This window comes from Aythya ferina (assembly GCF_964211825.1).
Source record: "Aythya ferina genome assembly, chromosome: Z".
Classification (NCBI taxonomy): Eukaryota; Metazoa; Chordata; class Aves; order Anseriformes; family Anatidae; genus Aythya; species Aythya ferina.
In genome coordinates, this window is record NC_140299.1 from 11,798,848 (window position 1) to 11,811,636 (window position 12,789).

The following is a 12,789-nucleotide window of genomic DNA, read 5'->3' on the forward strand; positions in this document are numbered from 1 at the left end:
CAGCTACCCTACCTTTAAACTACTGCAACTTGACCACTGCACCAGACCAAGAAAAAGTCCATCTTTTCATATCCTATCAGTCCCCTCTGTGGTGCTGCCATCCCCTATCACTGCTCATCTAGGAAGGGCTCCACTGTCATTCCACAAAGCTTCTCCACTTTGCAGCTCACAAACAAACCCAATACCTTGTGACAGACTGCATTAAAACAAGCAGAAAGATAAAGGAGCAGATCTTCTCTTATTTTGTGAAAGGGAAGTTAATTCATTCTCTTGCGCTGTACCTTGGAGCACTGGAAAGTTTTTAAGATAGCCTATTTAGAAAAACAAAACAAATCCTCACTTTTCCTCTCCCACAGGCAAAAATGATCAGAAAAGTTATTTGTAAAGGTCAGGGCAATTTTTTATTTATCATGTTTGCCCCTTCTCACACATTTCAAATATCACTGTAAGACAGCAGCTTGCAATGTACCGTATCATGGTGCTGTTCTTAAGATAAGCACTCAGTTTTGCATGCAGCTAATGACTGAGTCATCCAGCAATTGCCTTAGCAGCAGCGGGAGCATACAGCACATACCTAAGTTCTAATTTACATCATTTATCACAATGATTTTTCTCCAAATATGTGGAACTTCAGGATACTGCAAATTATAAATTAATTAATATAATCATTGCAAGAGCACAGGAATGTAACTGATGCAAAAATATTACTGTATGTAGATCAGAGACAGATGACAAGCAGGGTTGGAACCTGGAGATACATCTGGTCATTGTCACAGTAAAAGCTGTTGTGAGCAAACTGCACAGAGCTTTTTTCTAGAGCTCCCTACATCAAAAAAGGCTAAAAAGTACTGTACAGGAGGTAGAGTCCTCACCTTCTCCTTCCTACAGCAATTCTTCTTTTTTGATTTTGCTTATACAAGTAGTCTTTCTATTCCTTGCCAGACCTGCTAACTCTGACTACATTACTATTATCACCACCAAAATTTTTGCACGGACTCCAACTTTTCCAAGCAAAAATTATCATAGAATCATAGAATAATAGATTCATTAGGGTTGGAAAAGACCTCCAAGGTCATCTGGTCCAACCATCCCCCAGCCACCAATGTCATCCACTAAACCCTGTCCCTAAGCACCACGTCCAACCTTTCCTTGAACACCCCCAGGGACAGTGACACCTCCACCTCCCTGGGCAACCTGTCCCAGTGCCTGACAGCTCTTTCTGAGCAGAAATGTCTCCTCATTTCCAACTTGAACCTCGCATGGCGCTACTTGAGGCCATTCCCTCTAGTCCTATCACTAGTTACCTGTGAGAAGAGGTCGACCCCCAGCTCCCCACACCTTCCTTTCAGGTAGTTGTAGAGAGCAGTTAGGTCTGCCCTCAGCCTCCTCTTCCCCAGACTAAAAAACCCCAGTTCCCTCAGACCCTCCTCACAGGACTTATGCTCCAGGCCCTTTACCAGCTTCGTAGCCCTTCTCTGGACACACGCCAGGCCCTTGATGTCCTTCTTATACTGAGAGCCCCAAAACTGAACATAGTACTTGAGGTGTGGCCTCACTAGAGGATAGTACAGGGGGATGATCACCGCCCTGGTCCTGCTGGCTGCACTATTCCTGATACAATTACATTTCAACCTGGGCGTATAAATTGTTTCACAAGCATAGTTCTTAGAAATGGCTCAGCTGTCTTGGTTTAAGTTCAAAAAACAAGACAAAACAAAAACAGAATCAGAGCTCAAATAAACAAAAGCACACACACTGTATAATGAACCTCAGCCCACAAGCTTAAAATACTTGACTCTGAAAACCAGGTCAAACACAGGATATGGCAGGCAGCTCTTTATCAGTTATTCCCCAGCCCAGCACAAAGTTAGGACTGAGAATACAGAAGAATGGTCATGATGTTGAATCTGTAAAATACAATTTATTTCTACAATTAAATGAGAACTTGGAATTGTTTTCCTTTGAAGTGATCCCAAAAGGCATTAATCTGGGCCATCTGTGATATCACTAGATATACCAGACTTCTGGCATGAAACAGCATGAAGTGCTTGTGGTGTTGAAAAGAGGGAAGAGGCAACTTGCCACCTTTAAAACTTAATTTATGTACCAAATATTCCCTACACCCTGTGTAGTAAATATATTCAGCAAAGAACTCAAGAATTAACTCACTTTCCATTTTTATTCTGTATTCTACCTCTACAATGAGCAATTGATCTTTAATAATGCCTACTGTAAACAGGAAATTACACTGAAGTCTTTTTCTAGCCCTGTTGAAGAGCTGGCTACAACAGCAGTTGAATCACAGAACATAAAACAAGAATTAAGGAGTTAAGGCCACCATAAGAACCAGTGACTATTATATCTTTTCACACAAAGAGCAGAAACATAATGAAGGGAATGCTTTCTTTTCCCAATGCACTTTTTCACACTGATTACTTTTATTACAGTCAAGCAGATTACTACTTGACCAAAAGCAGGCATAACCTATAAAGGCTGATCAAGTCAGTTAAACACAGAAGCCTAAGTGACAAGTGCATTACTTTTTTAATTCATAAGATGCTCCCTTTGCTAGCCTGAAATATCATGAACATATTATTAGCACAAGGAATAGCTCAATCATATTACAATGAATAACATCAGACAGAGTTAAAATCCAAAAGCCAATTAGAGCAAACTTAGCTAGTCTAAGTCATGAAATCTCAGGGAAGGTATGCTCAATTTGTCCTAGCATCCAGGTACAGTCTTTCTCAGTCTCATTCTTCAATACTTTAAAGGAAGACCCCAAAGATAAAAAGCGAGAAGTAGAAAGAAAATTATCAGACTACACAAAGCAAATACACAGCACAATGCCTGGTATTTTCTATCTTCTTTCCACACTTAAAATTACCGCTTATAGACATTATTCCATGCATAAAAGAAACATGGAGGACGGTAGACTAGAACAGTTCGTCACTCTTCACAGGCAAATCTAAACAAATTCCTCTGATTTATCCCAGTAATCAGCAAAGGAAATGAAAAATCAAGGAGATACTTTAGATCTGTTAAAATAGACACCAATATTAGATATTCATGGCTTATCAACTTAAGGTTTAGTTATCTAAAAAGTAGATATAATTTTATTTGATGAAAAACAATAAGAAACACCATTGATACTAATTCTTATGGCTTCCCCTTACCCTTACCTATGCATTATCACAGAAGATCGAGTGTCTCCCCACTAGCCCCCAGGCTTCTGGTTTCCCCCAGCAGTTTCACACTGCTCTTACCCAGCAAGAAACAACTGCTATCCAGGTCTACAACCAGAAGCACAGGGGGGCTGAGTTGTCTGCTTCTTTAAATTTTCAATTCACATCACACAGCAATAGAACTGCAGCAGCAGTCATGACTGAGAATTAAAAATTCCAACATATCCTTCCTTCTTTTGCACCCTCAGAAAAGAACCAACTATTATTTAACCATTAACCCTTGAAAAACACACAGACACGCACCTCTACGTATTCCGCACCTCTATTTGTACATAACCTGGGCCTTACATCATTTGGGTTATTTTCATTCTTCCTACCAAAACTTTACCATTAGTAATGAATGAATAAAGTAAATGATTCTAAAAATAATTAAAGGAACTCATTTTGGAGATAGGAGATATAAACTACATACTCCACCTTTGCAGGATAGCCTATTGGCTTGTTTTCCCAAAAGGCATAATGCTGACTGTTTTTGCTCCTGTATGTAAATTATTTTTTTATTTATGCTTCTAAAAAAAACACCAAAACAAACATATAACCATTGATCTGTTGATGCCTTACACTACACTTTCAGAACTGTCAAAAGTCTTTAAATATTCTGGTAACAATCACTAAGAATCTATGAAGCTTAAATATAAACACTGGATTAGAGATGGGATATTTTATATTAAGAACAACATTTCTATGGAGTGAGTATACTTTATTTAAAATAATAACAACTGCAATTCTTGTCATCCCAAAACTACTGAAGAATTTCAAGTCAAATTTACTGAACAATTTTGGCTGGAGGAAAAAGTGTGGGGTAGAAAGGAGCAACGGTGTGAAAAACATTCCAGCAGTCACAAGGCGGATTTAAATTCGGACTCAGAAAGGAACCAGATGGGTGGTCATAGAGGTGTTTTGACTGAGACACTCTCATTTTGCATAATCTCTTTTTCTACAGTTTAGGAAAGCCTGGCAAAAGGAAAGGCACAGACAGCTGGAAAATAAAAGCTGCTCAGAGAGATGCGGAAGGCAAATAGGCAGAAATTCAGCAACATTTGTACCATTCAATCCACATGCTTGTTGTTCTTCCACTGGGATTGCTCGTCTTCTCCTTAAAGCATTTTGAAGGGTATTTGCCTCATAGATAATGTGGGGATGGGGTGTTCCCTCTTTCTGTGGATGCTTTTTAATGGGCTCAATGAAGTAATCCCCATGGGGCAGTTGGAAATATCCAGTCTGAAAATAAGCATAAAATAGTTAATCTCTACTGTCCAGTACCTGAAGTCAAAAGTAAAATAGACTCTTTTCACACCACCATCCTTGAGCTCTTCTCATAAGCCAGCCTTTACACTGTGGCATCAAAATATTAAAACAACACAAAACAACACATTTTCAGCATTTATTTTGCTGCATACATCACAGTTGCTTTGTACCTCATGAAGGTGTAACAGACCAGATGGGAACAGAAGAAATATCTTCTTCCTAATGTCCTGAAATACCATGTATTGAGGCAAAAGCTTCCATATTTGTACAAAGCCACGGAAAGGTCAAGAGTTAATTAGTCAAACATGATGCAGTACAAAGAGCCGCATCTTGTTCTTCTGGCGTTTTGCAGCCATTCCCCAGAGAACAAATCCTGAATAGAAGCTATTTCATAAGTGAAAAGCGTAATTCTGCTCCTACTGAAATTCCACAGTCAGATTACACAACACAAAATGGCTGAACTGTGTGGTCCACTCTCAACTCAAACAACAAACATCACCCCCCACCACAAGCCCCCAGGCTTTCAATGGAAGAAATAAGTAGCTTTTCATGACTTATACCAAGCTATTGTGATCATACAATAGGCTGGCATAACAAAGGCTGTAAAATTTCTCATGCTACAGCTTTTGTATCAAGCTCCTAACTTTGACTGAGCGCACTTTTGACAGGGCTTTGATATCAACCTGGACTACACAGGATTCATTTACATCTCCTGCTGCTGCAGTCTGAAAGATGCATGCAACTGAGAATGGCCTTGGTACCGTGTCTCAGTTTGCATTTCTGCAGAGATTGCTAACATTGCAAAACCATTCTACAGCCCCTACACTCCAACATATACAGAGCAATACTAAATCTAAAGAGAAGGATCTACTGACAACTCAGGTCCCGTAGCCCACGCTGGGGATGTGACAGAAGATCAAGGTATCCCACCCACTCTTAGACCTTTTTTTCAATCTTTGTTTATTCTCTTGCTGTGGTCAGTGCATCTTTCTTAACCTGCTCTGGGACAGGGGAAAAAAAAAAAGTCAGCAACACTGTAATTCCTTAGCTGCTGTATTCAAACTTACAAGGACAGAAAAATTTTTTAAATCATTCTGAAATACTCCAAGGTCCCCCAGTTTCCCTAGGCAGTTGGGAAAGCCAGCACAAAAGCAAGAAGAGGGAACTCTTTGGAGCTGGGGAGTCTGCCCCAACATCTCTAAAAAGTGACAACTCTTTCCCTTTCCAGTTTTCCACAGCAAGTCAAAGCTTAAAAAACAGAGATTATTCTTGGCTTGAAACCTTAAGGTTACACCCATAAGACTTCACAGGTTTAAGACTCAAAGTCACATATGTTTGCTCATGTGGGATTACTGTTACTGCTTGTATGTTTTCATTTCCTTTTTAAGGAAAAAGAAATTGAGCCTTCTGATTCTTAAACACAAAACCAAACATGCCCAGGTTTCTTTTTAAATTATAAATCAAGGCTACTTTTGACATAGTCTGAGATGCACTACGAAAGCAATAAAACCCATGCTTAGAATGGATAATGATGTCAAGCAAGCATGAACCTACAGAGGAGGAATTCCTATGTGGAGGCTAGACAACGAAATAAGTAGATGTTGCATTCCTCCTGCTGCTCAAGGAATCAAAGCATTGGCACAGGTCCATTCCATTTCATTCCACAGGATTCGAACTTTCTTTTATATTTTATAAGTCCTATTGTGTTTTTAGCCTGGTTGGAACCAGGAAGAACTAGCCATCTTCACTGCAGAGGCTGATTTTGTAGGGCAGACTGATTAGACACTGGCTTATTGTGTCAAAGTTGCACCTGTATAAAGGAAGGCAATCACATAAAAATTATATCTATCAGTAGTGACCTCATTTACCAAGCTCCCCAGTTTCTGTATGTCAAAATTCAGCTATCCATCCAAGCTTTACGGAGCAAGAGAATAAAGAAAAAATAAACTTATTTCATATTGCAAATGCACACACATAGATGGCAGGAAAGGTTGTTCAATGAGCCAGTAACCATTGGCTACTACAGAACCCGGCTTTGGACATTCCCACTGATCTTATTTTATTTTTTTTTAATGTTACTGTTTCTCAATATGAAACATCTGCTTTCTCGGTCTTAATGTTTTTTGCCATAACAACTCTATTCTAAAGTGAGCTCTGCCACAACAGACATCCCAAACCAGCCGGCATTCTGCAGACATCATTTGTTAAGTTCAGTACTGTAATTTCCCTGTCCCATCCTCCTGAGGTAGAAATCCTGCCAGCCTTCCTGTATATCAGGGGTGAAATAAATTTTCGTCCTGTCCTCTACAGTAAATGCTTATCTGTACTAATTCTTCTACTATCCTTATCATCATCATCATCATCACTTTCCAGGAGTATATGCAGCCACTTGAAGCATGCCTGTATGTGTTTCATTCTTCATGTAGATGGATAACTGAATATGAACAGAAACAGCTGCACCAGCCTTCTTCTAGTTGTAATTACTACCTTCCTGCTTGTCTCCTCTATGTTATGTGAGGCAAGGTCCAAGAGATGCCTCCTGCAATTTATGCAGAAAAACTAGAAAATTTTGATGTCCCTTACTTTCTGGAAAAGACCACACTTATGTCTCTTTCCCTGAAGAAAGACACCTCAGAGATGAATAACTTTTACGCAACGGTTATAACATTTGTTCTTTAAAAGAGGTTTATAGAAGACAGAAGTTTTGCATTTGTTGGCTGCAGATCGCTCTATCTTGGGAAGAGAAAGGCTGCTCCCACACATAACATCGAGGCTGAAGTCGCTGTGAAACATGAAGGAGAAGCCTGGGGGGTTGTTCTACTGGGGAGACATTCCAGACCTTTCCAGTGTCATCAACTCACAATTCAACATGCCTCAACAGCTCCTGACACCCTGGAGTAGCACAGCTAACCTACAGCTATAACTGCTACCAGCTCTGAATAAAACAAGAACAACTCTAAGCAGGCAGCTGAACTCCACCACAACCTCTCTCTCACTCCCCTTCCTCAAAGGGGACAGGGGAGCAAATGCAATGGAAAGGGCTCAAGGGTTGAGATAAGGACAGGCAGATCTCTTAACAATCATAAACTTGGGCAAAATAGACTCAGCATAGGGAGATTAATACACTTTTCTGCCTGTTACTAACAGATCAGAGCAGTAAGAACTAAAAACAAACTAAAAACACCTTCTCCCTCCCCTCCACCCTCTTCTATGTCCTCCCTGAGCAGTGCAGGGGAATGGGAGCTGCAGTCAGCAGCTTCATCTCTGCCGCTCCTTCATGGTCACTCTCTGCCCCTGCTCCACATGGGGTCCCTCCCATGGGATGCCATCCTTCCCACAGGCAGCAGCTCTTCAAGAATTGCTCCCACGTGGCTCCACCCCATGGGTCCATCCCCCAGGAGCAAACTGCTCCAGCATGGGTCCCCCACGGGTGGGTGGCAGCTCCCCCCAGACTCCCTGCTCCTGTGTGGGCTCCTCTCCATGGGCTGCAGCTCCGGCCTGGGGCCTGCTCCTGCGGGGGCTCTCCATGGGCCACAGCATCCTCCAGGCCACATCCACCTGCTCCACCGGGGGCTCCTCCACCCATGGGGGGGCTGCAGCGTGGAGATCTGCTCCATGTGGGACTCATGGGCTGCAGGGGGACAGCCTGCTCCACCAGGGGGCCTCTGCACAGGCCACAGGGGAACTGCTGCTGTGTGTCCGGAGCACCTCCTGCCCGCCTGCTGCACTCACCTCGGGGGCTGCAGAGCTGCTTCTCATTCCTCTCTCCCAGCTGCTGTAGCACAGCAGTTTTTTCCCTTTCTAAAATCTGCTCTCACAGAAGTGCAAACAACATTGCTGATAGCTTGGCTTTGCCCAGCAGTGGGTCCCTTTGAAGCCAGCTGAAACTGGCCCTTATCTAACACGGGGCAGCCTCTGGGCTCATCACACAGAGGCCACCTCTGCTACCAAAACCTTGCCATGTAAGCCCAATATTGTCATACGCAATCCTTCGTGATCAGCTTGGCAATACTAACTGGGTGCACTCATGCAGTCATTTCACACGTTAATTCAGTGGTGAGTCCCCACAAGCAACTGATGGGATGGCATGGAAAAATATAAGCCAGCACTGTCACCAAATAGAGTATAACTGTACCTGTTAGGCCACTGACTGTGCACTTTGAATCAAAATGAGGGTTTGTTGCCGTTTTTCTACTTTCAGCTTTGACCTCAAAATGGCTCATGAAAAACTGTTTTAACCTCTGCCTAAAATGTGGTTCTTAAGGCAAGAGGATGTTTCCTTCACTCCTGTTTTGCACGGCAGACTTGAAAAGTACATTAAAAATCTGTATGCTAGTAAGACTGCAAAGACAGAAAGGGCAGAGGTGGCACTTTGTTACTGTTGGTTCCTATTCTTATTCAGAGGATCCAACAGAACATACAGTTTTTTCAAGTACTATAATTCTAGACAGATTGCAAGTTGTGGCAAAAATAAAAACAATAAACAGTTTGCTCCAGAAGTTATCACAGATCCTAAATTCTAGCAGCCATACAACTCGTTTAAGCAAAACTGCCTGCTCTATGTATAATAAATTCCTCAGTGATGTAAAAGATTTATAAGCAATCTTTCCTTTCACTTGAACTTTCTGCACTGGGAGATTCTGAAAGAGTTTGAAATTTGGATGAAAACATAATTGCTCAAATATGGAGTAAGATTGATACCATTACATCTTACACAGCATTTTAGTGCCATCTGCATTCTCCAGGGTAAAGACAGCTGCCGGACAGTGCAGGACAGAGACAGGATATTGTAACCAGGCCAGATCTTATCTTTCTAAAGGTGTTGGTCACTGTGTAACCAAACATCTCCAAGTACTCCTTCTTTCCAGACAGTTTCAGTATACAGGTATTCTCTATCGGTGTTGCTAGCTTGAAATAAGAGCATGCATTGCCCTTATTTTTCTTGCAGCTGCCATTAATATGGTACTGTAAGCACCATGTGGGGAAAAAAGATGGAAAAGAAGATGAAAATAATGGAAAATAAAATAAACTAGATTCCCTGGTCTGTATTATTCCCAGCCACTATTCCATGAGGATACAAAGATTCTTGAGACCAGTGTCTTAACTACAGCTCTGTGTATGTGTTACATAAATGTTTTCTTTCCTGTAAATCAAAGCAAATTTAGGGAGGCTCCCTCCTTTATCATAAACACTCAGCTTCCTCCTTTATCATGAACACTCACTGATGCTAAATACACTTCAAAAGTATTTTCAAACTTTCTTTACATCAACTCTCTGTCACTGCCAAATCACTCAAGAACTGTTAGAATTGCAAGTGCAATTCAACAGTGGAGTGCACTGGAATACACAATTCTGCCTTCTACATGCAATACATATAGTTTGCTTCCATCATGTATGTCCATGCTTAATACCAGTCAGCAGGACGATGGGAAAAGGACTAAATCTGAAGATACTAAAGGGCTATGGTAATTTTCCTCTGGCAGTTCAATATTGTGTCAGACAAAAACCCAACAAAAGCCTCAGCATATTTAGAGTAACAGATAATTCTATTGAAAACACTTAACTTGCTCTCCTCCCCCAGAAAGAGACTTGAAAACTAGTAAAAATGACCATGCCTTGTACTCTACACATCCATCTCATTCAAAACTTGTGTCCAATACTGAGTTTTGGCATGCCTGGTAATTCAGCATGGACATAATAAGGCAGCTAGGACTCATATTTGCAGCGGGACTTCCTGCTATGGTGGAAGTAGCTCCATCAGAATGGAGCTTCTTAAATTGTTTTTCTTCCATCAAGACTTCCTGTAGCAATAAATTCTTTGCTTTAACGCAAACAGGCATCCATTTATCTCCTAAAACAAGATCCCTTATCCTTCCTTTGTTTATCCTGAAACTGTTTAATTTTTGACTGATTAGCTGCCAGGTAGGAATAGTTGTTTTCACTCCTATCCAGAATCATAAAGAAGAGCATATGTATTATGCTCTAGGTCATATATTAAACAAATTTTCAATTACACAATCTATCAATTGGAAATGTAAAGACCCTACACATTATAGAGCTAATGAATAAAACTCTCACAGTTTTAACCCTGAGAAATGTGGAGCTCTTTAGAAACAAGTCTGAAAAAGAGAAGATTAATAGTTTATATTTCATGTGCTAATCTAGTTGGGGAAAATATTCTTTAATGAATTCAATTTCCAGTTCTGTCTTCATCAGAAATGCAGTACCCGTGTAAATTTATGGGTGAAACCAAATATGAAAATCACAATGCACTGTGCTCACCAATGCCGCTTGGGATGAAGTGACTGTAAGAGTCTGCTTCCAGCACATGCAGATGTACTTTCAAACAGCATTCAACAGACTTTCAGTACTTACTGAATTCACACTTTGCACTTGGACTTTCATTCTCCACAGGCTGTATAGCAAGAAAGGAAGTAATGAGACTAACTGGAAGAAAACGTCACCTATCTTCACATTAAATTTACTTCAGAGCACTCAGAACTGGCAAATTTATCTTTGCTATATAAATGCTTCTTTAATTTTGTTCATTTCATCTGTTCTTTTTTGACTCTCAAATATAACAGCAAGCGTTTTTCATTTAAAATCCATCAGATTTCAAGCTATGTATATATACAATGTACGTGTGTGTTTTTTTGTTTCATTTTTCAACAGTTTATAACATTTTTTTATTATTATTTTTTTTCATTTTGTAGCACATTTGGTAATGTGATGAACTGCAGTTCCCGGGTGCATTCACATAGCCTCAGGGTATACAAATAATCCTCACTATGAAATTCTCATCAGAAATAAGCAAGCTTAGTTATGCTTATTGTAAAATGCAGATTTAAAAGGTTAGTTTTTACCACAGAAAAAGTGATTGCAGCCAAGTTCCCTTCATTCAAACTTTCTCATGATAAGCTACTGTATAAAATAATAGAAATGGCCATAAAATGGAGGAGGGTGGGGTCTCTTGTCTACTGGGGAAAACTGAAAAAATGTGTTATTGTTCTTCCTTCCTTCCTCAAATTCCAACATTTTTTTTTCCCTAGGCTGTATTTGGAAGCGCTTTTACACTACTTAATGGGATTTTTCACTCAAGTGTCTCATCCTTTTTACACAAATGGCTCCCTGGACATATTGCATCTCCCACACTGCATGTTGCTCACCATGAGGCAATACTAGGACAGTTCTGAATCAAGCTTTTCAGTCAACGTTTTTGATTTTCAGTAGAAATCTCTGTTTTCCAGCGGAAAGCAGGTATTTTTTTACATAATATTTCTTTTGGTCAAATGTTCAGCATTTTTTGTCAAAATATGTTTTCTGGCAGGAATTTTTCAAACAGTTCCACATAGGAAACTGAAGCAGAGTCCTGTGGGAGAAGGGAGAAGAACAGCTTTAGCCTTGACTAAGTTTTGTAATTTGCACTTCTATCCCAGACAGGAAGGGCTGGAATTAGTGGGTGTATGTCAGGCGAACAGGGGAAGAAAAAAAAAATCGAGTCCAATTCTCTATTACTGAGAACAATGACAATAATGCCAAAAAAAGTAACATCTGTAATGAGAGCAGTTTGTTCCTCAAAGCAGACTGCAGTATTTCCAACAATAAGTCAGCAACGGACTCTGAAAACATGGTGAGTTTTTAGAAATTAAGGAAAACAAAAATAAGAAGAAAAGATGCTGGTTTTACCCTTAAGTAGTTTGCTGCACAGCCACATACTATAACTGCAAAGTGTGGTAAGAGAAATTCGCTTTGAATAAAGGACTCTTCTAATTAAAGAAAAAAATGTGCTGTAGGAAACAGAAGTATTCCCACACTCATTACCAGAGAATGTCAGCCTCAAATAATCAAAACTCAACTACGGAAGTAAATTATCTGTGAACATATTTTCGTTTTTCTTATTTTCCTTTTTCAGATTCTGATTTGTTTTCTGTGAATTTCCCCCACCCTCCCAAGGTCTTTCTGTTTGAAACATCATTGGTTCCTACCTCCACCTAAAACACAAACCCTGTGACACAAGGATCCAAGCAAAATTTTCATCTCCTTCCTCAGCTACAGCTACAAAGAAATTGACCTGCCATGCCATTGCTCAGGCAGAGAGGAGAAAGCTGAGAGGCTGATTCTCTTTCAAGAATTGAGAAATTGGACAAAAGCTTGTATTATGAACATCACCCCCACAAAAAGCCAGCACTTTATCTCTTTTAAAGAAAATAAATGATGCTTTCAGCAGGATTAAGTGACAAAGGTGCTAAGCCTCTGGAACAGAGTCTTATAGTTTAGCATAGTTTTGGTACAAAAT

The 12,789-nt window shown here is 40.3% G+C and overlaps 1 protein-coding gene across 1 annotated transcript in view; it reads right to left on the minus strand.

The window, feature by feature from the left end:
* ADAMTS12 (ADAM metallopeptidase with thrombospondin type 1 motif 12) overlaps positions 1-12,789 on the minus strand; it is a 172,304-nt gene that overhangs the window by 100,576 nt on the left and 58,939 nt on the right. The window contains exon 3 of the mRNA XM_084503757.1: positions 4,292-4,466. Within this exon, the coding sequence (XP_084359883.1) occupies positions 4,292-4,466 (175 nt within the window). The remainder of the gene's footprint in view (positions 1-4,291; positions 4,467-12,789) is intronic.